Source organism: Colobus angolensis, unplaced genomic scaffold (genome assembly GCF_000951035.1).
Source record: "Colobus angolensis palliatus isolate OR3802 unplaced genomic scaffold, Cang.pa_1.0 Scaffold450, whole genome shotgun sequence".
In the NCBI taxonomy this organism is placed as follows: Eukaryota; Metazoa; Chordata; class Mammalia; order Primates; family Cercopithecidae; genus Colobus; species Colobus angolensis.
Window position 1 is genome coordinate 2,512,606 of NW_012117933.1, and position 27,956 is coordinate 2,540,561.

Sequence of the window (27,956 nt, forward strand, 5' to 3'; positions counted from 1 at the left end):
AATATTTCAAAGGCAAAAAAAGTGTGTGTGTATATGTTACCTGTTTCCACAATATAATAGTTTTTTTTTTTTTTATGCTACTTCGAAATAATGTTCTCCTGAGCTTGAGAAGAAAAGAGCAGCCTCCTATGGGAAGATCCTAGCTTTCTCCACATCACACAGTGGACAGAAGCAAATGCAGGAAGGCAGGTGAGGGAGGAGCTCCTTAAATGTGCCCAATATAATCAAAGAAGTCAAATTTCCCCTGAAAATGTTCTGAGTTTACAAAGATGCAAAAATGTTTTAAGTTTACCTTCCAGTATTCTGATTGCCCAAAACCCACTGCCATTTGCATGTGCTATAAAAGTATTTCCCTAAAAGCCACATAAAATATATTTTTAATCAAGGTGAGGTAGAAGGAATACTGACAAAATTGCATTTTGGTGATAAAGTGTTTCAAATAACATCCAGCCCCTAAAAGTTTCTTGGATGAAAGCAAAACCTGGAAAATGTCCTGGGCAGCTATTTCTCTCCAGTTCTGGTACAGGAAAAATCGTGTGTGTGCAACAGTGGCTTGCTGTAGCCAGGAGACTCCATCAGCTCTCCAAATCACAGGGAATTATTACAGGCTCGATTATAAATTACTTGTCAACCCACAACCAACAGACGCTGATTAGTGAGCAGGTTGCTTGTTGACTAGGAAAGAATTGCCCGAGGGACATGGGGTCTTCCAATGCTTGTAAAGCTAAACTGGCAAGGGAGGAGAGATACCCACAAGAAATGCCTAGAAAGCTGGTAAGTATATCCACTATTCTAGAGCTCAAGCCATGCCCTGAAAAGCCACATGGAAGAAGCTAAAGCAGGTAAGAAAACACCTGCCTGTGGACTCCCAAGGGGAACCACAAGCCTCTGAACCTCTGTTCACCATTATTATCACTGCTTGAAGAAACCTGCAAGAGCAATTTGGTCCTGCCAAAGAGTCCACATTTAAAGAAAAAAAAAAAGATCAATCTGGTTTTTATTTCCTTACTTCCTAATCCCTTAAATAGCTTATTTTATTTTAACATATCATTTAGCTAATTTTATTGTTCTCTTAACTTTTTAGCAAGCTCATTTTAAGCTTATTTCACTCATTCCTAATCCCTATATTGTCTATCTTCTTACTACTTTACCTTCATTTCTCTTACTCCAGCATCCATGTATATTTTAATGATTTCATTTACTCATTTGAAAATATGTATTGATCATCTTTTATATCTCAGGCATTGTTTCTGGTGCTAAGTGCACAGTGGTACGATCTGAGTGAATTACATGAGATGTTTAGCAGGCGTTTTTGAAAATTAAATTTTTTAAAATTTGGTTATCATCCAACACATGAATATACAGACTGACCATCAGAAGAAAGATTCTTTTGGTTACATTTGCAGGCCACATGAAAACTTGTCCAAAGATTTTGTATAGAAGTGAAAAGAGCAACCACTTATACAGGGCTTACTCTGCACCAGTTCTAAGCACTTTACAAGTAATAGCCAACCTAATTCTCCCAGCAACCCTCTGAGCTGGGTCGTTATAATCTTCTCCATTTTACAGATGAGAACACTGAGGCACAGCAATCTTAAGTGACTTCTTCAGAGTGAGTCAGTGGTGAGCTGGCCTTGAACCAAGGCCATCTGGCTCCAGATTGCCTTTCTCTAACCCCAGTGGGGCTGAGGCCTCCTCAAGGTTTGGTTCTGACAACAGACTTTAGAGCAGCAGGAGGCAAGTAGAGACGTGTTTTTGGAAAAAGAATTGTGTCCCAAAGAGAGCTGGCAATAAATATTGCTGATTGGTTGTCTGATAAGGATGGAATGGGGTTTGGAGAATTTCATACTTTCATGAAATAAACATGTGATTGTGACCTTCCAAAAGTGACAGGAACTATTCATACTATCCCATTTTAACCTTTTCTCCCTGTTCAGTCTTCACTTTAGACCGTGCTGTCCTGGCAGAATCTTGTTCTGCTTTGGCTTTCCAAGCGTTGAATAAATGCTCAGACACATACAACCTGGGAAACAGGCACACAGCTACCTTTGGTAGTATCAAAAAAACAGTTTCGTTGCTCATAAAAGCAACAGTATTGTATACAACTCCCCCCCGCCCTTTTTTGTGGATGTCTGGACTGAGGTCCAGAAAAGGTAAATAAGATTTGCCAAAATCCACAGTACCAGATCATTTGACATCTTCTATAGGAGCTTAATCAAATGATTTCTCAAGATGGGTAAACTCCTGTGTCTTGGATCCCATGCCCATTATTCATGTTCGAAAGAGTGGTCCCCAGACCACAGTATTGGCATCACCTGGGAGACCGTTAGAAATGGAGACTCTTAGACCCCACCTCAGATGTGCTGAATCAGAGTCTACATTTTATCAAGACCCTCAGGTAATTCACATGAATATTAAAGTTGAAATGATTGCTAATTCCATTTTCTAGATATTTTAGTTGTGGAGATGGAAGTTGTTGATTCTGTATTGGTTGTAAATACATTAATCTCTTGAAATATATATTCTCAGCCTAACCTTGTCATTTAACTTAAAATTATCTTCCTGATGCGAAACAATCTTCAGTTTCTTTTTATGGTAGGTCTAGACCTTTGAAGACCCAGTCATTCCTTGTTGATCAGATATTATTAAGGCTTCAGATGTGCAAAACGATGTTTCTTATGAGACCCACAAAGAAATGGCCAGTTGCTCCCCATCTTTAAAATGACTCTTACTGGTGTCCTTTCTTGAGTGCAGGTTAATCACCTTTCCCAAATCACAGCAAATCCCTTTAGCTTAGATGGCAGACATAAATCTCAGCCCAGCTCCTGTTCAAGTCACCATAAATTAATCAAAATAATAACTGCCACTTATGTGGTGCTTACAATGTGTCTGGCACTATTCTGAGAGTTTAATGTATAAAAAGTCACTTAATCTTCGCAAAAAAAAAACCCTATTTAACAGATGAGACACTGAGGTCCAGAGAAGTTAACTGGCTTGCCCAAAGCCACACAGTTATTTCATAGTAAGGATTCTAACCTAGGCATTCTATCTCCAGAGTCCATGCTGGTAACCACTGCACCACGCTGCCTCCTGAAATCTAAATTAATGCTGCCCATAGTTCCAAGAGGCGTTATTATTAAAATTAACTCATAAGAAGGACTGATCATTTACTTAGGAGAATATAATTCACTTCAGAGATTTTACTCAACAAAAAGAAATAACAGAAGCTGGCAGATACTAAGACAATTTATTTTACAAAGTGAAAACATTACCTCTGGTCTCTTATCCTTGGCTGTGATTACAAGACCACATGGTCTGCTGCTTGAAAGTGCTTAACTGGCTCCAACCTTAAATTGCCTTACAATTTCTGTAAATGAGAAGTAGCTGTAAACTCTAAGGATTCGTGATATCACTGGCTTCGCTAATCTACTAAATCACTGGTCTGATTTCTCTTTTGAACTGCCAACAGTTCAACTCTTTTTCTAAATCAAATCTTATGGACAATTATAATATATGACATTGGGCAAAGTTTTGTGCTTTGGTTGAAGCAGAGGGGGGCTTCTTGCCCTCTACTATCCATCTCAGTATCCCCTAAAGGCATGTCCCTAAAACCTCAGAGTCCTAGAAACAGGGAAGGAAAATACCATGTGAGATGCAGTGAGCAGCTTCATATCTGTATTAATTCAGCTCCCTTTAGACCGCTCTGCCTGACACTATACCCAACAGTATCTTTTGCTGCTACACCAGGAAGTCCTCACAGGATCTTAACCCGCTTCTGCAGAGCTCAAGGGAAGGAAACTCTTCACAAACAGCTGCAAACGGTACTCACTGACCAATGCTCAGCAAAACAGAAACGAGTCGCAGAAACACAACAAAGGGTTTTTTCCAATGGCAAAGTATGGTATTCAATTACTTTTGTTTGCATTAGAAACACGAAACAAAACAATCCATATACCTAGGCAGGGTAGAGGTAAAAAAAAAAACAAAAAGAAAAACAGTAAAACTTTGGTTATAGTTCAGGAAATACAAAAACTGGTAAGTCCCAACCAATAACCATGACCAATTGTTTGTTTGTTTTTTTTTTTTGAGATGGAGTCTCGTTCCATCGCCCAGGCTGGAGTGCAGTGGCATGATCTGGGCTCACTGCAAGCTCTGCCTGCCAGGTTCATGCCATTCTCCTACCTCAGCCTTCCGAGTAGCTGGGACTACAGGCGCCCGCCACCAAGCCGGCTAATTTTTTTTATTTTTAGTAGAGACGGGGTTTCACTGTGTTAGCCAGGATGGTCTCAATCTCCTGACCTCGTGATCCGCCCATCTCGGCCTCCCAAAGTGCTGGGATTACAGGCATGAGCTGCTGCACCTGGCCAACCATGACCAATCTGTTAACCATCCCACGCATCCCATTGAGTGGTTGGTTAGTAGCCACTGCCAAGCCATTACCCCGATGGTGCACATCAAAAAAATAAAATTTACAGAAGTTAGTTTTAAATAGTTTTAAGTGCTGGTTGTGCACTGGGAGAATGGCAGAGTAACTCCCATTATCTTGATTCACTCAGTGCCAGGTTCCATGTGTAGTAACCGATATCAGGGCTTCTCCCAGATCCCTTCAGATCCCTTTTAACCCTTTCTGTGCCTCCACCTCAAAGTTAATGGCTATAACCAATGACCATTGGGTAAGGGAGCATGAAAGCCCAGCTCCGTTGCCAGGGATGGGCTCGGACATCTCTGAGGCACGTTGATCCTCCAAAGTGCCTTGCAGGATCAAGGTAAAGCCACCCTCTTCAGTACTTTACCTGAGATGGCAGCCTTGCTTCGCTTCCTCCCCTAATTTGTCCTGATTCCTTTTACTGTTCTCCTAGGAATACTTACTCAAAAATCACTTGCATGGAAATCTTCATCTCAGGGTCTGCTTCTGGGAAACCCCACCTAAGAGAACACACTACCCAGCTTGCCACTACCCCAAACTGGTGGGTGTGAGGAATCTTATCCTCCCCAGAAGCAGTTCTGGTGTGCAATTAACATGGCATTTGCCCCACCCCTTTCCTCCCACAAATATATCCATAATCTTTAGCCTAAATTGATTTACTTTATTTGATCAAAAAGGTGAGACTATAAACCCAAATAGTTTAAAGTTCCAGTTGAAAAGAATGTACAGGGCATGTCATGTATGGGTTAGACAAATTGTCAAGTTAAAATTTAAAAATAAACTTTCTGCAATGTAGTAGTGTGCTTTCCTTACATTACTAAGTTAAGCATAAGTAATTGATATAAATCTTTGTGGAGTTTGGTCTTGCTTTTTGGTTGTTTCTTAAAGGTAGCAACCTTGCTGTACTGAGGAGCTATAATTTAAAGCATAAAACTGCACTATAAGTGAAAGGAATTAGGCTAAATCAGCACACACATTAAGACATGCTTTGAAAATTGCTCTTGACCAAACTTTATATGAGCTTGCTTTCTTGTAATTTTCCTAACTCTATAGGTTTGTATGCAGCAAAAATTTCTGAGTTTTCTTAGGTTGCACTTACTCTGACACCTATGATTCAAGTCCATCCCATGGGACATGAATTTTGGTAAACCTAGTGAGAGCTGACAACCCAGAAGGGGCCAGCCTTATGTCACTGCACGCCTCAATTTAAATAGACACAACAGCCTGGCTTACCTTTATTCCCAGAGCTTCTCCAGAAATAACAGCAACTGTCACACCATCCCTACTGGGTTTAGGGATTTCTTCACTTTTCAGTTCCTGGTACTGAGGCTCCACCATCTTCTCTGAGCTCCTCAAATTAACCCACAGTTGTAGGCCGTGGGCTGGCTCCTCCGAGCAAGGCATCTCGGCGTGCAGAATGCCCCGGCCCGCAGTCATCCACTGCAAACACCAAACCAACAAGAAGGAAATGTAACCAAGCTCCTAATAAGTCTACAGGTGGATCAATTAAAACACCATCACGCAGCGAGGCATCTTACAGGTGCTGCTATCAGAGCCCCGGGGCATCGAGAGGAATAATAAACATCAGTGACAATTGCTGGGGCCCTTTCCAGTTTTGCAAATGCTTTCTGTGCTTCCTCACTTGAAATCAACACATCGGAACTGAAATTCCCACAAATGGAAGAATCCTCTCTTTGACATCCCTGAGTCTTAGATTAAGCTCTAAGACGGGGAGTTGCAGGAAGATAGTATACTGGGCTGTGTTCTCAGGAGATACAACTTAAGAAGTGAAAAAAGCAGGGTTTGGCAGGGGGAGAAGCCGACCAGCAATGCAGTTACTACAGAGGCTTTAGCCAATCCAACAGGAAACTCTGGAGTTCAGATGAACCTTCAGAATTGTCCCAGCTTGAGACAATGTGACCCAAGTTTTTATATCCCCACATCAGCAAACCATTGACTGTGGGCCATCCCCAAGTAGAAAGCAGGGCAGTTCCTAGGGAGGGAAGCAGCTGTGAGCCATCAGCAGCCAGTGTTCCTAGACATTGGAGGATAAATATGTGGGCCTAAAAATACATTTGGAGGTCCCCAGTATCCACTATACTGTGGGTGGTTAGCTTGTGTCTGTACTTGCTCACTTCCAGTAACAGAACCCCCGCTACTTGGAGAAACAATCATTGCCTCCACTGTTGCGCAGATTCTTCAAGTGTTTGTTCATATCTTTATTAAGAGCAGATTAGGGACCAGCCCCAAAGCCTAAATCTTGGAATCTGGAGATGAAGGTATGAACATCATAGATGCATTTCCTGTCTTAGTTTGAGTTCTCCCACAGAAGTTCCTGAGACAAAGACATGTGCAGGTTGTTTATTTGGAAAGTGATGCAGAAAGCACAAGTGAGAGAGTAGGGGAGAGTGAGGCAAGGGAGAAAGCCAAAAAGAGTTGTTAATGACAAGGTTACATCTGTGGACATCTGGAATTCAATTCCACTTGGAACCATATACGTGCTTTCAAATTGCTGCATGGAGAAGAGGGGAAGCTAGGGTATTTAGACTCCAATTCTCATCCTTCACTGACCAAGAGTTCCCATGGGAGTGTTAAATCACTGACGCATATGGTCTGCCCAATACGTGAGCTGGAGAAAGCCCTCAGACAGAGTAGCAGCACTTGAGATGGTGCTTTACACATACGGGGACCATCACCACCTGAACTCACAGTTGGGCCAAGGGGCTATGAAGCAGGCCATCAACAGCATCTTCCACACAGCCCTCGTCGGGGGAATAATCCTTAAACAAACAATGTTTAAAATCCCAAATTTAAACATTAAAAATTTAAAATCCCAATGTTTGAAATCCCAAAACAAACAAACATCATTATTGCCATTATAATCGTGCTTGGCACTTCAAAGAATGACAGGGTTCTGTGAGCACATGAAATGTCCCGCTCAGTTCAAGGCAGCTTCTGTGAGGGTGCAATCTTCAGACTGAGATCCAAACAAGGAGTAAGAATTAGCCAGGGGAAGGGGAACAGGAAGAGGATTCCACGGAGAGATAATAGCATGTGAAAAAGACTCTGAGACAAGAATGAGCATTATTAGTTGAAGGATCTGAAAGGAGGCCAGTGCATACTTTAAAGATTTTTTTTCTTCTATGAAGTCTAGATTTCCCTCTACTCCCATTTGAAAAGGCTTGTTAAACCTTCTAATGTAGGAGTTGGCAAACCACAGCCTGGGGGCCCAATCTAACCTGCCACCTGTTTCTGTAAAGGTTTATTGGCACATGGTCATACCCATTCATTAACATACGGTCTATGTCTGCTTTCACGCTGCAGTCACAGAGTCTGGTAGCGGCAGCAGAAACCATATGGCCCCCAAAACTCATTTGCCCTTTATAGAAAAAATTTGTTGACCCTGCGCTAGTGCAGTATAAGGTATACCTAAACACCCTCTTAGGCTGCATTTCTTCTGTCTAATGATAGCTATTGGTGCCCCTCAAAGACATCTTCCCATTTTTAAGCATTTTCCTTTTCCCTTAAAAGTTCATTTCTTTATATTTTCAATGCCGTGGTTATCCTTTTTAGATATGAGCTAGTTTGGTAATACCTTACTTAAAATGGCCTATATATGGGATCTGGAAGGGGAGAATGGGGTTCTCTTTCCATCCTCATCATTTACTAGCTCTGAGGCCATGGGTATCTGTTTTTAAGAACATCTTTAGGCCAGGCGCGGTGGCTCAAGCCTGTAATCCCAGCACTTTGGGAGGCCGAGACGGGCAGATCACGAGGTCAGGAGTTCGAGAACCGTGAAACCCCGTCTCTACTAAAAAATACAAAAAGCTAGCCGGGCGAGGTGACTGGCGCCTGTAGTCCCAGCTACTTGGGAGGCTGAGGCAGGAGAATGGCATAAACCCGGGAGGCGGAGCTTGCAGTGAGCTGAGATCCGGCCACTGCACTCCAGCCCGGGCGACACAGCGAGACTCCGTCTCAAAAAAAAAACAAAAAAAAAAAAACATCTTTAAATCCCCATTTCCTCATTTTAAAAAATGAGATGAGAATAATATTATACTTCTTTTTGCTGGGCACAGTGGCTCATGCCTGTAACCTAAGCACTTTGGGAGGCCAAGGCGGGTGGATTGCTTGAGCCTAGGAGTTTGAGACCAGCCTGGACAACACAACGAGACCCCATCTCTACAAAAAAAATAAAATTAGCCAGGTGTGGTGTTGTGCACCTGTGGTCCCACCTACTAGGGAGGCTAAGGTGGAAGGATCGCTTGAGGTGGGGAGGTCGAGGCTGCAGTGAACCGTGAATGCACCACTGCACTATGGCCTGAGCAACAGAGTGAGGCCCTGTCTCAAAATGATAATAATAATAATACTTATTGCAAAGACATCATGCATATGAAAACTCTGAATAAACTGAAAGACACTATGCAATCATCATCCTAATCAATGTGAAATTATAGTGGTAGAAAAAGTGTTGACCAATGTCTCACACGTATGGCTGCTAGGCAGCTCCATGGTGCAGATGGCAGAAGTCACCACTTCCAAGAACAGGACATTTCCAGTCATCGTATCTAGCTTTGTAAGCAGTCTTCATTTCGTTTTCTGCTCCAGTGAGAGGTTACTATTGACTTTTTGCCATGACTTTGTTCTTTTGCTTTTTTGTCTTTAAATTTCACTTTCATTGAAATCTTATGATTCAAATATGTGAATTTATCATTCCTCAAACCATATATATATAAAATCCCAGAAAGTACCTGGTATAGAGTTCTGACTTACAAAACTGGCAAATATGACCCAAGTATTTTGGGGGATTTTAACTGTAACATATCTCAGACAAGACTAGGATGATGGAGGGCTCAAGGTCGTTGTCTTAAGTGATAACACCTAACCCTGCAAAATGCAGCAGAGTGGTCTACAAAGATGAGGACTGAAACAATCACTGAATTTGGCAATTGGGACATCACAAGTAACCATTATCTGAATAGCTTCAGTAAAGATTTGGAAGGGGCTACTGAGAGGCCAAATCTGATTTCAGTAAGTACAAAATGAATGAAAGATAAGGAAGTTGGGATATCATTCCTGATTACTTTTATTATTATTATTATTATTATACTTTAAGTTCTAGGGTACATGTGCACAATGTGCAGGTTTGTTACATATGTATACATGTGCCATCTTGGTGTGCGGCACCCATTAACTCGTCATTTACATTAGGTATATCTCCTAATGCTATCCCTCCCCACAAAAGGCCCCGGTGTGTGATGTCCCCCTTCCTGTGTCCAAGTGATCTCATTGTTCAATTCCCACCTATGAGCGAGAACATGCAGTGTTTGGTTTTCTGTGCTTGCGATAGTTTGCTGAGAATGATGGTTTCCAGCTGCATCCATGTCCCTACAAAGGACACGAACTCATCCTTTTTTATGGCTGCATAGTATTCCATGGTGTATATGTGCCACATTTTCTTAATCCAGTCTGTCACTGACGGACATTTGGGTTGATTCCAAGTCTTTGCTATTGTGAATGGTGCTGCAATAAACATACGTGTGCATGTGTCTTTATAGCAGCATGATTTACAATCCTTTGGGTATATACCCAGTAATGGGATGGCTGGGTCCAATGGTATTTCTAGTTGTAGATCCTTGAGGAATCGCCACACTGTTTTCCACAATGGTTGAACTAGTTTACAGTCCCACCAACAGTGTAAAAGTGTTCCTATTTCTCCACATCCTCTCCAGCACCTGTTGTTTCCTGACTTTTTAATGATTGCCATTCTAACTGGTGTGAGATGGTATCTCATTGTGGTTTGATTTGCATTTCTCCAATGGTGAGTGATGATAAGCATTTTTTCATGTGTCTGTTGGCTGTATGAATGTCTTCTTTTGAGAAGTGTCTGTTCATATCCTTTGCCCGCCTTTTGATGGGGTTGTTTTTTTCTTGTAAATTTGTTTGCATTCTTTGTAGGTTCTGGATATTAGCCCTTTGTCAGATGAGTAGATTGCAAAAATTTTCTCCCATTCTGTAGGTTGCCTCTTCACTCTGATGGTAGTTTCTTTTGCTGTGCAGAGGCTCTTTAGTTTAATTAGATCCCATTTGTCAATTTTGGCTTTTGTTGCCGTTGCTTTTGGTGTTTTAGACATGAAGTCCTTGCCCATGCCTATGTCTTGAATGGCATAACCTAGGTTTTCTTCTAGGGTTTTTATGGTTTTAGGTCTAACATCTGAGAAATGTAAGAAAAAGACTAGGTGGGAACTAAAAAGTGATTGAGGGGTCAAGGAAAGTGTGAAAGAAGAATATAAGAGACCTGTGTGGTTTCCAGGCTCAGTAAAAGAATCTGTAGAAAGGGAGAAGTCAAGAATATAATAGAGAGAGTGTGGAAAGGGTGAATATACTGGAAGTGGGCAGGATCAAGCATGTGCACCCAAAAACTACTAAACCACCAGCAATTCCTTGTCCTTGGCCATACCTGCAAATCTCCTGGGTTCATTTGACCAGTGTGTCCACAGAAGTCTTCATGGGCCATGCTGCCCCCTTCCAGGAGGTAGGATACCTTTGAAAAACAAACAGGAAAAAAAGTAGATCCTTTGCCTATTTTTAAATTGGGTTATTATTTAATTATTCCCACTGACTTGTATGAGTTCTTTGTATATTTTGGAACTTAATCCCTTATTGGATAATATGGTTTGCAAACATTTTCTCCCATTCTGTGAGTTGCCTTTTCATTTAAAAAAAAAATAGGCAAATGACTTGAATAGACACTTTTCCAAGGAAGACATACAAATGGCCAACAGGTATATGAAAAGGTAGTCAACATCATCAGAAAAATGCAAATGAAAGCTACAATGAGACGTTATCTCACATCTGTTGGGACAGCTGTTAACAAAAAGTCAAAAGAAAACAAGTGTTGGTGAGGGTGTGGAGAAAAGGGAATCCTTATACATTGCTGGTGGGATGGTAAATTAGTATAGACATTATAGAAAAGAATATGGAGGTTCTTCAAAAGATGAAAAATAGAATTCCTATGCAACACAGCAATCTCATCCTGGGTATATATCCAAACAAAATAAAATCACTATCTCAAAGAGTTATTTTATACTCCCATGTACATTGCAGCATTATTCGTAATAGTCAAGATATGGAAATAACTAGAGTATCTGTTGACCAATAAATAGATAATGTGATATATATACACAATGCAGTACTATTAAGCCTTAAAAAAAGAAGGAAGTGTTGCAATTTTCAGCAACACGGATGAACCTGGAGGATATTATGCTAAGTGAAATAAGCTAGACACAGAGGGACAAATACCGCATGATCGCACATAAACAGAGTAGAAGGATAGCTACCAGGGGTCAGGACGTAGGAACATGGGAAGATGTTGATTAAAGGGTACAAACTTGCGGTGACAAGATGAATATGTTCTGAAGACCTAAATCACAGCATAGTGACTAGAATTAATAGTAAGTATTGTACACTTAAAATTTCCTAAGAGAGTAATCTTCTGTGCTCTCACCATAAAAATAGGTAACTATGTGAGGTAATGGATACCTTAGCTTGATTGTGGTAATCATTCCACAATGTATACATACATCAAATCATCACATTGTATACCTTGAATATAGACAATTTTTATTTGTCAACCATACCTCAATAAAGCTCGAAAAAAAGGAAAAAGAAAAAAGTAGATATTGGGTAGCTGTGAAGATGTGTTTGCTTTTTCCACAGAAAATTTGTTGAGAAAAGTATCAGGAGCAACTAAGCGGAGTAAACTGAGAGAAAGAATCTCTGTGACTGGGCCACATTAGCCATAAAATGTCTTTGAGAGAATTTCACCTAGGTGCCCCTTCCTCCTGGCAGATGCATCCCTGAGCCTGCCAGAGCTCACAGCTGAGTGAAAAGAGCCACCACTCACCTCTTCAGCCCAGCAGATGATGATGGCCCTGGCATGGTGGGCCCTGGAGATCAGGGTGAAAGAGAGACAGCTCCTGTTGAACCAGCAGGGTCCCTATTACCAAGGCTTGTTCACACAGGTGTGTGGGATGACATATGTGAGGTCTCCACACCTTCGCCAAAAAGCTGCCTCAGGAAATCCAAAGGAAATGTATTTCTGACACCAAGCACACAAACTCGCTAGGTGCTCAATAAATGTTTCTAAAATACATTAAATGAATTCATATAAATTAAAGTCAACTTTTCCAGGGACATGTCTATACTAAATCTAAAAGTGGAAAGAAATTCTATGCTGCCCAATAGAGTAGCCACTAGCAACACGTAGCTATTTAAATTTGAATTAATTAAAATTAAATAAAATTGGCTGGATGTGGTGGTTCACGCCTGTAATTCCAGCACTTTGGGAGGCCAAGATGGGCTGATCACCTGAGGTCAGGAGTTCAAGACCAGCCTGGATAACACGGTGAAACCCCGTCTCTACTAAAACTACAAAAAAATTAGCCAGGTGTGGTGGCGGGCGCCTGTAATCCCAGCTACTGGGGAGACTGAGGCAGGAGAATCACTTCAACTCGGGAGGCAGAGGTTGTAGTGAGCCAAGACTGCACCATTGCACTCCAGCCTGGGCAACAAGAGTGAGACTTCATCTCAAAACAAAACAAAACAAAACAAAACCAAAAACAAAAAAAATTAATTTAATTTAAAATTCAGCACCTCAGGTGCACCTGCCACATTTTGGGTGCTCAAAAGCCCCATCTGGCTAATGGCTATCATATTGGATAGTGCAGATTATAGAACATTTCCATCTTTACAGAAAATTCCATTTGATAGCACAGATTTAGATAGAATGAATTTGAAAAGCAGTAGTCAACTATGGTAGGCATTTTGTGTACATAGAAAAACCTTCCCAGGACTTTCTGCAATCACAGTACCTTTTGGTAGAACAAGAATCGCATCAACTCTAAAAAGCAGAAGAAAATTAAACCCTCCTTATTTCATTATTCTACTAAAGGGAAAAATCAAGCAACTCTAAACTTCTCATTTTAAGGCTATTGTGATTATTCTAGCAAATAAAAATTAAAAGATATCAAATAATCAGCAAGAATTTAAAATTACCTCGGGAACATGGTAACATTTTGTAATCTGAAATATATGATTTAGCACTTAAAGCGTAAAATGTTGTGTGTCAGGACATGGGCTCTTTTTGTATAATCTATTTGGATTCGACATCCATTTTGTATGCATTTGGGAAATTTATCTGCAACTCCTTCAAGAAATACCAATCAGCCTAAACGGTTCTGAAAGGCATGTGCAAAACCATGTTTATCTGCAAAACACGTGTGGCTCCCCAACTTAAGCTTAAGGGCGACAAGTTCTAACATTTACATTATCATTACTGGATGAATTTTTGTATATTAGCTATCTCAATGTTTTCTTTAAAACGTAATGTGTTTATCCTTCTTAATCTTGGATACTGTACTTCAAAATTTTATTAACTATTATTAAATGAGTGAACCAGAAAACGTAGCCTCTGACTAAAATCCCAACATATTTTGTAATTATGTAGCCAGACCTAATTTTCACTCAAATATATTCAACCAAATAAACCAAGTTAAATCAGTACTTAAAAAGAATAAGCAATGCTTTTGACCAACAAATCCCTAAATCCAAAATAAACAACAGAGTGGAAATATTATAAGATTTAAAAAAGAAAGAAAAACAAAAAATGCCCAGGAGGCAAGAGAAGAGAAAATATTTGTGAAGTTCTCAGCATATACATCAGATATTGCTGTTTTACACAAACAAAATTGTTATTTCCTCCTCTATACAAGCACTCATCAAATATGTCAAAGCCAGATTGTGTTTGTAGTCTATGTTTTTGCTTTATCCTAAGGCATAAAAAGTAGACCTAACTAGTCTTTTTTTTTTTTTTATATGAAAATTCAAAAGGTTGTTTTAAAAAATCCTAAACAGCAATGGTTATTATTCTGCCCTACACATTTGTATATTTGACATAATCATAAGATATCCATTCAAATATATAAAAGCTATGATACAATAACTTTAAAACAATATATTGAGAAGGTAAGTGCACCAACAACATTCATTGAACAAATGCTCACTGAAGTCCTATAATGTTGTAGGTACTGTGTTGAGAGATAAAAAAGTGGAAAAGACAGATACAGTAATTGTCTTCATGAAGCTTATATTCTCATGAGCAAGATATACAGTAAGTAGGACTGGTAGATTTGAAAGTAGAAATTGAGTTTGTAGAGCCAAGCCCCCTCCTCTCTTCCTCCTCTTGACAATGAGCCCACCCACAGAAAGCAAGTGCTCTCTTTCTCTCTTTGTCTCCATGAGAGAGACTAGCACCTGTGGTGGTAGCCAACAGGGGTCTAGCACAGCTGGTGAGATCTGAGTAAGTCTGCCTTATTTCCAGGTGCAGTATTCAGAAGCCCACCTGCCTGCAGATATAAGTTACCTTCTCCAATTTCAGCTTTATCCGAAATAAAGGTATTTTTGTCTGCCATCTTTCTTATTCCTTTATCTTCTCAATTGGTTGAGAATTCAGGCTGGGAGAACAAGTTAGTATTTATTATGCCTCCTAATACCTCAACTAAAAGCAATAAAAGCCTTGCTACTGTCATGTTGTTGACGTTTTATATTGCAGATTTATAATAAACTCACCTCTTCCTGAGCTAACTTTGCTGGATGCCAGTTCTTGAATCAAAATATTTATAGAGCACGTAATACAGTGCAAATCAGGGCTGGCTGACACAAGGACTCTCCACGTTTCATCCTGCAGAACAATATCATTGAGGTATACTGTGAACAGAATAGCCTAGGCAGGGCCTTTACCCCAGCAGGCCATAGGCAGATGGCTACAAAAATTAGAGGTTCTAGGTTTGAAGTCTAAAACCCCCATCTGGGAGCTTGCTATAGTAATGGCAACAATGCGACATTGGCACAGGGGTAGAAGAGACCCATTTGTATGCGAAATTAATATATGAGAGTAGCAATTTCAAGTCAGTGGGGCAAGGATGTATTTCCCAGTGAATGATGTTGGAACAAATGACCATATGAAAAAAGACAGTAATGCCCCACTATATACAAAAACATGTTCCAAATAGATGAAGGATTTAAATGCAAATAGTACACGTCTGAGATTTAAATCTAAGGAGACAAAAAAAACACATGATTTTCTGCACAATTCTATTCTCTGTAATATTTACTGTAATAGCAAAAGACAGGGACATTCTGGATGATAGGTTAATAGGTAACACAACTAAATTACAGTGTAGCCATATAAGAGAATACTATGCAATTGTTAAAAAGTGATATAGATCTTTATTTATTAACAGGGAAAAAAAGAAATATTATTTAATTGAAAAAGCAGGTTACAGAACAGCAATTCTATTTAAAGGGGGCAAATAAAACAATGTATTTAAATGGACTCATTTAAATAAAATTATCCAGTTGTGTTAGTATGGATGGAGGTGCCTGGATGAACAGTGGTCATCTCCAGAGAGTAGAATTTCAGATATGTTTCTTTCCATTTTTCTGATAGTCTGAATTTTCTGTAATAATGAATTGGCTTTTATACAATGAAAGCAACATTTTTATTTTGGAAAAAACAAAGATGCTGCCACTAATCAGTGGATGAAAGTAAGTGGTATAGTTTATTTTACATAGATGCTGATGAGTATCTTGTTCCCTGCTTAGGTGAACTGGGGCTGGATAGAAAGGCAGTGAGACACAAGGGGAAACACGAAGAAGCAGAAGAGTAACTCCATATTACATGTGGGACAATGCAGCTCCGACTTGAACATGTGCTACTGTGTGGGAAAGACCTGCATTTTTTACAGAGAGCGTTTATGTCAGAATAGGAACAAAGCATTTAGGATCTAATACAAAGCTTAAAAATTTAAGGGGACAAACAAAAGCTTCCAGATTTCAAACCATCAGCCAAAGTATAAGAGGTGGTGTCTAGAATTGCTTTGCTTTTCCTGCTGCACATGCATTTTTAATTAAAATAATTGCATGAGAAAGGCAATCTCCATTCTGTTTGGGCTGAAGCTCCCTTTTGGGCTCTCAAAGGAGTCCCTTTCAAATCATATTCTTTTCCATCCCCAAATATTTTTCAATTATCCAAGCCTGAGGGCTTTCAGGTTGCTAACCATCTAAAAATATGTCAAGCAACTTTAAAAAGTATATTGTGGTGCGTATGATTCATTTAAGGATGAAAATCTAAGTGGACATCAAGATTTTTTTTTCCAAATTTGATTTTAGGAAGCAATTTCAACACTTTTTAAAAAAGATTCAGGAAACAGTTATCCCCCCTTTCCTCTACTTTTGCAGTGTGGATGTTCCTTTCCCTGGTTATACAGTTAAACCTCATTGCTCCTATCCTAAATATCATAAAATCTGAATTAGAGAAGTCTGGTCAATGAAGTTTTATTGAATACAAAATGCCTACCTTTTACTACTTAAAGCAAAAAACATACTTTCAGTCTTTGGGAAAAAAAAATCAGAAACCAAGGAAACTACTGACCTTTTACTTATTATAACCTTTTATTTGTTTTTTTGCTAAGTAGTGTAAATGCTAGACTGAGACTTTACATATAAATTAATGTCTGTAGAGGATTTTTTAAAAAACTGAAGCAGTACTTCTGAGAGTTGACACAATCCAGATGATTTTTTAGGGTATTACATAATCACAAACACCTGGAGAATTGCCGTGGGTGGCTGACGAATTGTGAGTGTTATGTTTAAACTCAAGAGTTGCATGTGTGTAATTAAGTAAGAAAGTTGTAATCTGAAACAGGTGTTTTCTTAAAGCACTTGATGTGCTTCTTGGTCCCGCTTCCTCTTTTCCCCCTTCTAATTCTTTCCGTGGGTCTTTACTAAATATTTTTTTGCTTCCTTGTCAGTTCTTGTTTCCTTGTGTGTTTGTGTTTGGGGGCAGAAGGACAAAACACACAATAGTGATGAAAGAGAAGTGTCACTTGCCATGTGAAGTTTAGGAAAGGTGCACCTCAAGGAGCTATACATTAATTCTGAAGAATTACAAAGCAAGAGAGAATATAGTTTGTTCTTTCTGGCTGGTATTTAGAAGGCAGAGTCTGAGTACCTCATTCAGTGTTTGGGAATAAGATGCAAGACCTCTTCGTTAAATGTTTATATTATAGGGAAAACTATGTTTTACTTTAATTTCCATTTGCTTTAAAATAGTGGCTTTTTTTTTTTTTTTTTTTTTTGGTCTACTAGTGGCTTGGTAGGAAAAAGAGAAAAACAAAACAAAACACGAGTTGAGGTCATGGCTGATGAGAGATGCCAGCAAGGAACATATTGCAAAATAGAAGCTGCTAACTGGTCTTCAAGGATATTTGAATCCATACAATTAAGGACTCAAGTTATTTTATAAAAATGTTTTCATGACTTGAAACCTGGAAAATCACCCCACTAAATTGACTCACCCAATCCCAACCCCGCATACGCACCTTCACAAGTTCCAAAAGGTGGTTTTAGCAAAAAGGAAAAGATAACCAACACAGTTCAAGTATTCAGCCAATGGACAAACCCAAGTATTTTAAAGCTCTACCAGGTCCTGCCTTACATGTCCCTGCCACTACCCTGCAGAAGCACCAGTGCTTCAGAGACTCCCGCCACTCTGCCCCCTGCAGGTGTGGCCCTGTCTCCAAAAACTACTCGGGCTTTGTGGCTCTGGTGCAAACCTCAGGTTTGCCATTTACCCGGTTTGGTATGCAGGGTGAACTCCCTTCACTTCTTGGAGGCTCAGTCTCCTCATGTACAGAATAGACCTGGGAGGTGAGGTCTCCGAGTGTGATAAGTAGTAAGCGAGTAATGTGTGCAAAGCACCTGGCCCATAACAGGTGATGAGTAAGTTCTAGAGTTGGCACAGCCACCACAGCTCCGTGGGGCAGAGATCCCATTCGTGGATCCTCATTCAGGCTTCTTGGAATAGTTCCCCCCACCCCCTCCAATAGTCTCACAGTTCACCTCCTCGCTTCACTCAAGCCTCTGTTCAAATGTTACTGCCTAAGAAAGGCCATCTCCAACCAGCCCATCTGGCCTAATTTATCAACCAATTCTTTATCCTCCTACCATGGTTTGTTTCTTCTTCCTAGCTTTTTCACTATGGGACACTATATTATGTAATTATTTGTTATTCATTTATTGTCCGTCTTCATTAAGAGAATGTAAGCCCCATGAAGGCAGGGACTTTTTTAACTTACTTCTTTAACTTAGCTACAATGGTGCCTAGCATACAGCTGGCACTGAAGATTTGTTCAATGAAGGAATGAATTGATCAATCAATAGATGAATGGATGGATGAATAGCATCTTATATTTGCATAGCATTTCAGCATTTACAAAGCATCTGATCCTGGAAATATGCGATCACCTATATATTATTGATGAAAACATCGTGGCTTAGTGAGATTAAGGTTACAGTTAATAATAGCAGAACAAGGATCTAAACCAACATTTTCTGTCCCCGAGAATAATACTTTCACTCCCCCACCCCCATGCTGCCTCACAAATGCTGACGGCATATTGCCAGTAACGTACCTGCTGGGAGCACAGGGCTTGTTTCAGAGGAGAAATCCCATGATTGCAATAGGAGCCAGAACTGCAAGGATTTCACACAGGTAACAAGAGGACTTTGCCAACTTCAATGGCTTCAGGCAAACTGGCTATTTCAGGCAAAGAAAGGGTTCTACTGCTAATATACACAAAGCTGAAAATAGGCCTCATGATTTCTGAGTGAAGGGAGGAGGTTTATGGACGATCCCAAAGCTACAGGATCCTGAGATGAGGCGATCATGAAATCCTTCTTTGGTGTGGATATCAAAGAGTTCTACCTAACATCTAACTACAAAGAGAAGAACAACTGACTGACTTGTCTCTTATTTTTTTATGTTGTTCCCATTCTCAAGTCTCCCAAACCTATTTTTTTTCTTTCACTCTGATTAACATTTCTGACACAGACATCAGGGTTCTATGATAATCATATTCCCAAACCTAACTACTCAAGAGAGCTGAATTACAAACTCCCTGCGAAACTTCCAGCTGCTTCTAGAACCCCAGGACCAGGAATGTCCCTTTTCATTCAAACCCAGACCAGGAATAAATGTTTTGGGATATCTCTTCAGACAAGCTACGCCTGGGTCTCCATGTAATCAGCAGCCCAACTTCGTAACTGGCACCACCTACATCTGGCAAAACTGTGCTCAAGATGTTCGTTTCCGTTGTTTTAATTCCCACGTTATACTGAAGGGGCCTGAAGGGAATGGTTTGCTAACTTCTATGAGTACCCAAATTTCCATATACAAAAGTGTTCTCTCTGTACCTAAGGGAGAAAATGGGTAGTCAGAACTACTGTTGCTTAAGAGAGCCCTCTGCTGACACAAATGATGTGTGCTCCTTCTTTTCCTAAAATCAAACCTCACCAAACCAGATCTATGTCTTGCCAATAGATCCACTGATTACTAAATATGTCTTGCAGCACATACATGTTGTCTCTGCTTAAAGACTGTGTGTCACTGTGGCAGGTTGCCACCTAGTCATTGAGGGATCAGCTATGTTGTGGCGTAGAGGGAAGTTCTTCTGCTCAGTACAGTCTCCAGTTGAAAGTTACTAAGGCAGACACCTAAGAATGAGGTGCCTGAATACACTTGTTTGTACATACGGTTTTGGGCAGGTTTGGGACTCACAGGGGTCTTACAGAGGAATAGGTTTGAGAGACTCATGTCAATTTTCCTTTTAATATTTTGTTAAAAATTAATTACAATATTTAATTAAGCAGCTGACACATTTTTATGGGTACATTATTATTATGATTCCCTGATTCAGTTCACTGTAGATATAATTTCTCAAACTTTTAGTGAGTGTGATCATTATACTTGATGTTATCGGGCCCCAGGCCCCAGGATTTTGGACATCAAGAAGCAATAAAACATTTTATAATAAAGGGGTCTGAGAGAGGGATGCCAATTTTTTGCCTTCCTTAGTCTTTTAAAAATAAAAGTTAAATTTTGGAATAATTTTTAAGTTTACATAACAATTGTAAAGATAGTATGGAGAGTCCACCCAACTTCTCCTGCCATTAACATATTGCATAACCTCAGAACATTTGCCAAGACTAAGAAACCAACATTGATACATTGCCATTAACTAAAGTATATCACTTATGTGGCTTTCACCAGTTTTTCTATGAATATCCATTTTCGGTCCAGGATCCATGTCATCATGTCTCCTTGGTTTCTTCCATCTGTGACAGTTTCTCACTCTTTCCTTGTTTTTCATGAGCTTGATAATTGTGAAGAGTACTGGTGAAGTATTTTATACAATGCTCCTCAATGGTGGGTGGTGGTGCCAACTTTTAAATTCAGATTGTGAAAGGTAAAAAGTATCTACTATGGTCATCATTTTATAAAAGAAAGGCCATTCTAACGACCAAAACAAGGAAGAATAGCAATATCTGAATAAAGAACAATCTTTTAAATAAAATAAATTTATCTCTAGGAAAGGCCCACTACTTTGCTAATCATTCCTCCCTCCCCTTTCTTTTTCTTTCTTTCGTTCTGGCCCACCCAAGATAAAATGTCATTACAAACTCACAAACAGGAAGTCAGGAATTACCTAGAAGGAACACAGTGGTCATTGCTTCCATACCTTCAGGGAGCTACCACTCTAGCAGAAGATAAACCACTAAAATATACAGACAAGAGAAATGAAAGCTAAAGAGAAGTACAAGCGAATCTAGAGGAAAGATTGATTGTGACAAAGAATCCAGAGGAATGGGGGAGTAATTTGTGGAAGAGGAATCCTCCCAGGTGACTCTTAAAAAGATGAAATTTGGGGGAAAAAAGTAAAGTGGGGTGAGAAGAAAATGTATATGGAAAGAGGGAAAAATTAGGTTGTAGTAAGTTATAAGCAACTAAAACATCAATTTATTATCATGTTACCACTACATCATGAACAGTGTTGCAGCTATAAGAGGCAAGGTAAATGATTGTCCTTAAATAGCCAGGTACAATCAACCTTATCCATTTTCTCATTATACTGGAAGTTCAGAGGACAAGTGAGAGCACTATTTTGTACTTACAGGTAGGAAAATTCAGATCCCTGGACCATGAAACCATAGGTCCCACAGTAAGTGAGTGGCAGAAGGAGTATGGGGTGTTTATTCATAGTTTCATGATCTATGTCACCTGTACAATCTCATTTCTAATGGTATTAAAAATCTTTTAATCATCTGAATGTGCCAAAGTATTAAGAAAATATCAGATGTATAGAAGGGGAACTTTGTTCCAGAAAGAGTGGTAGCAAAATAGAGTGGACAAATGTGGGCCTGGGATCATATGGGCCCACCAAATCTTGCTCTGTATGGCCTGTGTGAATTTCACAAGTCACCGCCTCCCTGAACCTTAGTTTCCTCATCTGTAAAATGGGGGGATAACAATTCTTACTTTTCAAGGTTGTTGTGAGGCTTACAGGTAATGTATCAACATATGAAGCTTCTCATAAATCAGCAGTTAATACTATTGCATGGCAAATTTCCTTCAAGTTTCATCCCATGTAGTCAGGCCTGTGATTCTAAGAGTCTATTGATTGGATGACTCTGAAGTAGCTTTGTTAATAATGTGGACGATTTGCATGAAGCTTTTTATCATATAGTGATCTACGTAAATTTATTTTGGACTTATTTCTCGTTTCACTTGAAAAGCTTTATTTTATATTTGATGACATAAAATAATGCTTTAACGATTGGCTTATAGTCTTTATTACATTTCCCCCCCTCAATTTTTCTTTTTTCTTTCTTTCTTTCTTTTTTTTTTTTTTTTTTTGAGACAGAGTTTAGCTCTTGTTGCCCAGGTTGGAGTGCAAAGGCGTGATCTCAGCTCACTGCAACCTCCACCTCCTGGGATCGAGTGAGTCTCCTAGGATTACAGGTGCTCACCACCACGCCCAGCTAACTTTTTGTATTTTTTAGTAGAGACGGGGTTTCACCATATTGGCCAGGCTGGTTTGAACTCCTGACCTCAGGTGAGCCACCCGCCTCGGCCTCCAAAAGTGCTGGGATTACAGGCGTGAGCCACCCTGCCCGGTACCCCCAGCCCCCCACCCCCACAACACTCAATTTTTCTACTTAAAAACTCTTGGAATGTAGCCTTTAAGACAAGAATGGTTTTTGTTTGTAATTGCAATGTGGTGTGGGTGGGGTGTATAGGGAATTTGTTGGGAATTTATTTGGACTACTTTCAAAGAATATTTCAGTTAAATTTCTACTCTCCCTCATGTGACCTACGTTGTTAACACAGACCAGGCTTTAGTTCTTTGCTGTGGGAACTGTCCTGTGCGCTGCAGGAGGTTTGGCAGCATCCCTGGCCTCTACCCACTAGATGGCAGTAGCACTCCCCAGTTGTGACACTCAGCAATGACTACAGAAATTGCCAAACGAGTCGCTTCTCAGGCTTTTGGCTAAGATCAAGTGTAGAAATTGCCATGTGACCCAGATGGACAAATCACCTGCAGTTGAGAACCACTGACATAGACAGCACTCCACAAAAAGCAGAACTTTTAGGCTAAAGATGGTTTTATTTTAACATAATTGTGTTAAGTTGACAGTTTCAGGATGTGAAATATTGTTCATTCATCCATAGCTAGACATCAAGCTTGGGCTTTGAAGTCCTTCTCCAATCATGGCCCAACCTAAAATTTTAGACCCTATAATACTCCTCCACCTCCCATCCTTCCACATCCCATTTGTAAGCCCAATTAGACGACTCACTGTTTCTACTATATCCCCATACCGCACCTTTCACCTCTACCTCCACTATCCAGAGAGTCAAATCTTACTTATTGGTTAAGGCCTTCCTAAATGGCCAGATTTTCCCTGAAGCCCTCCCAGATCCTTCTGTTAGAAGGGATAGCTTCTGCCTCAAAACATGAAGCTTCTTCAACTATACCCATCTTGTTCCTCCTTAATTATTTTCTAACTTTCATGCAAATTGAAAGTCCTCTGCCTCCACTTCTAAACTCATGAGTGCACTCACTATTTTAATTTCCTTTCAGCTAGGGAATGTGTTGTGGAGGAGAAAGTTATGTTTTTGATTTAAGGCACTCTTAAATCTCACGGGCCCCTCGAATGGTGCACAAATGTTTTCTAGAGAAAGTCCTCATCCCCACTACACATTGGCGTATATTATTAGCTTATCTGGTTGACAGGAATAGAACACAAGTAAGGTTCACTTGATCTGGAGAGGGAGGCCTCAGCAAGAGTTCCTGGAGAACAAGTGATCATCAGGACCTTCACTAACCATGAGGGCACAGTTTATCTTTAAATATCTGAACGGCTGGTGTGTGAAGAAGGAATTTTGAAAACATGAATGTCTTAAATACAACTAAACATTCTAAAGGTCCAAAGAGAAAAAAAGGGTTCAGTGAAAACCAATAATCTTGTCCACAACTTTCCCTTGTCACCTACTAACCTTCCCTAGAGGTCACAATATGAGTTTCTTGAGGGTCCTTTCAGAGATAATCCAGGCAAGTCCAGGAATAAAGGTGTAAATGGAAACAACTCAAGTGTCCACCAGTGGATGATTGGATAACAAAATGTGGTCTATCCATACAACAGAATATCTATATAATACAATAGAATATTAGTCAGGCATAAAAAATATATATATGCTACAAACTGAATGAACCTTGAAAACATTATGCTAAGTGAAAGAGATCAAACACAAAAGGCCACATGTGATTCCTTTTATATGAAATAGAATAGACAAATAAATAGAGGCAGAAAGTGTGGTTCCTAGGAGCTGGAGGAAGGAAGAACGAGAAAAGACTGATAATGAGTTCAGGTTTACTTTCTGGGCTGATGAAAGTGTTCTGGAATCAGCAGTGATGGTTGTACAATCCTATAAATATGATATAAACCACTACTTTTTAAAAAGCTTTGTAAATACATATTTGTACCTGTTATGATGTGTTCATTTTCTCTCTAAACACCATCTTCTTTGGGTACTATAACATGTATTTTGCAATTTTATTTTATTTGCATCAGGGTAGTCTGTAGAAATAATCATTTATTATAATAATCCATCTTCCCCACAATAAACTTGGTAATAAGTCATTTAAAAAAGAAAAAAGGCATAGTTTTTGCCTTTTATATAAGCTACACTATGCCACAAGAATTCTGCACCTTGCCTCTGTCACTTTCCAAATATCATCAAGATTGCTCTATATTAGGACTATCAAGCCATGTCATTCTCCTTAATGACTGTATGGTAAGCCATGCTATTGGACACATGTATTTAAACTACTGGTTCTCAGCCAGGGGTGATTTTGCTCTCTCTCACACCCCCAGAGGACAGTTGACAATGTCTGGAGACTTTTTTTATTGTCACAACTGGGTGTAGGCAGATGCAATTGGCACCGAATGGGTAGAGGCCAAGGACGCTGCTAAACATCCTACAATGCATGGAACAGCCCCCCATAGCAAAGAATTATGCACCCAAAAAGTCACTAGTTGTGCAGGTTAAGAAAAAACAATCTAAACAGCTTATGATTGATGAATATTTAAATTGGCTACAATATTTGTCTTTATAGATAATGCTGCATAACATTCCATCTTTCAAATATATAATAATTTTCTTATAGATAATTTCTAGATATGTAATTATTCCTCTACTATTTTGAATAATTCGTTTTTTATTTTCTATTTATTTATTTTTGAGACAGAGTCTTGCTTGTTGCCCAGGGTAGAATGCAATGGCGCAATCTCAGCTCACTGCAGCCTCCACCTCCTGGGTTCAAACGATTCTCCTGCCTCAGCCTCCCAAGTAACTGGGATTACAGGCGCCTGCCACCACGCCCAGCTAATTTTTGTATTTTTAGTAGAGACGGGGTTTCACTATGTTGGCCAGGCTGGTCTCGAACTCCTGACCTCATGATCCGCCCACCTCGGCCTCCCAAAGTGCTGGGATTACAGGCGTGAGCCACCGTGCCCAGCTTCTCTTTTTTATTTTTTAAAAACTATACTAGAATAAACGTTTGTTAATAAGCCTTTCTTCTTACTTTGGATTTTTCCCAGAACTAGATTAATAGAAGTAGGATTACTGGGTTAAAGGAGAATAACTTTTTTCTAGGGAATTATATCGGGTTCTTACGGCCATTATGAGTACGATGCTTTCCCCTGTTAAAAGAAAACTTCGGACAAATTAAATTTAACAGAGTTTAATGGACCAAGAAAAATAAATGATGAGCAGATCTGGCAGCCCCCAGAATCACAGCAGATTCAGAGAGACTCCAGGGATGCCACGTGGTCAGAACAAATGTATAGACAACAAAAGGAAAGTGATGTACAGAAATCGGAAGTGAGGTACAGAAACAGCTGGATTGGTTTCAATAAGCGTTTGGCTTGTTTGAACACTCAGCAGTATGTGAATGGTTAAAGTATGGCTGCTGGGATCAGCCAAGACCCAGCTATTGTTACAGGCACATACTCTTAAGTTAGGTTTTCAATCTTGTCTATCTATTAACTTAGGTTACGGTGCCTCCAAAAGGACTCAAATATAGAAATAGAGTCCTTCTCAGGCCATATTTAGTTCGTTTTAACACCCCACCCCCCACCCCATTACATCTGATTATTGCTTTTAAGCAGGAGAAGTATTGATTTTTACATAGTTATTTTATATCCAGCCATTTACTAATAGGTTTTGGTTGACATTCTTAGTACAGTGGTGCCAAGGGGTGTCTTGAGAGTAGAGGTGGCTTTAGCTTCCTTCTTTTTTTTTTGAGACGGAGTCTCGCTCTGTTGCCCAGGCTGGAGTGCAGTGGCGCTATCGCAGCTCACTGCAAGCTCCGCCTCCCGGGTTCACGCCATTCTCCTGCCTCAGCCTCCCGAGTAGCTGGGACCACAGGCGCCCGCCACCTCACCCGGCAAATTTTTCTGTATTTTTAGTAGAGACGGGGTTTCACCGTGTTAGCCAGGATGGTCTCAATCTCCTGACCTCGTGATCCGCCCGCCTCGGCCTCCCAAAGTGCTGGGATTACAGGCGTGAGCCACCGTGCCCGGCCAGCTTCCTTCTTATATCTGTTACCTTCACTCTCAAATCATGCCAAATGAATATATATGCTAAGATTTGTGTGCTTCACTGTAATTACAACTTCAGGACAAATCCTGAGCCTTCCTCCCTCCTCCAACCATATCACCAACCAAAACCACATTAAGCCACTGTGAGTTTTATTATTATTTTATTACCTACAAATAATTTTCCTCCTCCTTTCCAACACTGTAACTCTTACTTATTAACAGCTTCAAAGTTTCCAGAACCATATCAAACTGTGATGGTACTGGTAGACAGTCTTGTCTTCTTTCTCATATTAATAGGAATATAATTAATATCTCACTGTTATAAATATAACAAAAGATGCTCCCTGAACAAGTCTTTATGATATTGAAAAAGTATCCTTCCCCAGTTTTCCAAAATGGATGTTGAATTTAATCAAGTCTTTTTTTTCAGCCTTGATGGTAGAGTTTGCTTTTGAAAGTGGTGCACAGAAAGCTAGAAAAAAAACAGGCTATGTGGGAGGTGGGAGGTTTGAATCCGGTCATAAGTTTTAGGTGTGAATCACCAGGACCTCTCCCTTCCTCTCCTGGGTATTGTTCAGGCATTGCATGCAAACACTGTCGGCTACCAACCAGTAAATATGAGCGTGACTTTTCTGATGGGCACACCCTTGGAAACAAGGTGGTTTTGTTCTCGTGAACAAAACCAAAGAACTTGCTGAGGCTTGTAGTGAAAACATTTTTAAAACACTTCTGAGAACACAGTAGACAAGGCCATCCTAAAATATCCCTGAAAAGCAGGCAGGATGGTTTTCTCCTGATAGTTCTTAAGTTTAATTAAACAGGAGTGACCAATCATCTCAGTTTGCTAAGGAATGAGAGGTTCCTGGGGACAGGAGCCTTTCAGTGCTGAAACCTGCAAACTCCAGAGGCTATCATTTAAGGATGATTTTAAAAGGCACAAAACATGTTTCTTCCTAGGGTAGGTGAGAGGTTCATCAACGGAGTCTGATCTATAAGTACCTCCTTTTTCGAGCTAAACTTTAGCAGAACTTTCCCATGTCTCTGATTGTTCTTTGTTTCTGATAACTAAAGTTGCCCTAAACAAACCACAATATCAGGTCTGACCAGAAACAGGGTAAATGCAACACTATTTCACCTTTTACCACTCAGGCCTTCTGAAAAACAATCCTCCCCAGAAAACAAACTCCTGGTAGGAAAAACTGAATGCATTTCTCCTTTTGTCTTGTGACCACGGGCTGTGCCTCTTCCCTAGAGTATGCCTTCTCAATTTTCAGGCACATTTTTAATAAAAAATATATAGCTATTCAAACCTAAGAGTTAAGTTTAAAAATGGATTAGCCATTGACCCAGTAAAATTGGGGTCTCTCTCTTACTTATAGAATCGTATTTCTGATGTGGAAGATCTAGGCCAGCATTTCTCAAATTTTAATGTGTATATCAATCATTTGATGATGTAGGAATGTAGATT

General features: G+C 39.9%; 2 protein-coding genes across 3 annotated transcripts in view; one reads left to right on the forward strand and one right to left on the reverse strand.

Moving 5' to 3' along the window:
- Positions 1 to 27,956, reverse strand: part of PIR (pirin (iron-binding nuclear protein)) — a 118,714-nt gene that overhangs the window by 66,327 nt on the left and 24,431 nt on the right. For both annotated transcript variants that reach the window (XM_011957886.1, XM_011957887.1), the window contains exons 4-5: positions 10,884 to 10,967; positions 5,660 to 5,866 (exon numbers count right to left, since the gene is read on the reverse strand). In XM_011957886.1, coding sequence (XP_011813276.1) covers positions 5,660 to 5,866; positions 10,884 to 10,967 — 291 coding nt within the window. The remainder of the gene's footprint in view (positions 1 to 5,659; positions 5,867 to 10,883; positions 10,968 to 27,956) is intronic.
- Positions 15,857 to 27,956, forward strand: part of BMX (BMX non-receptor tyrosine kinase) — a 98,893-nt gene continuing 86,793 nt past the window's right edge. The window contains exon 1 of the mRNA XM_011957883.1: positions 15,857 to 16,030. Within this exon, the coding sequence (XP_011813273.1) occupies positions 16,025 to 16,030 (6 nt within the window). The 5' untranslated portion in view covers positions 15,857 to 16,024. The remainder of the gene's footprint in view (positions 16,031 to 27,956) is intronic.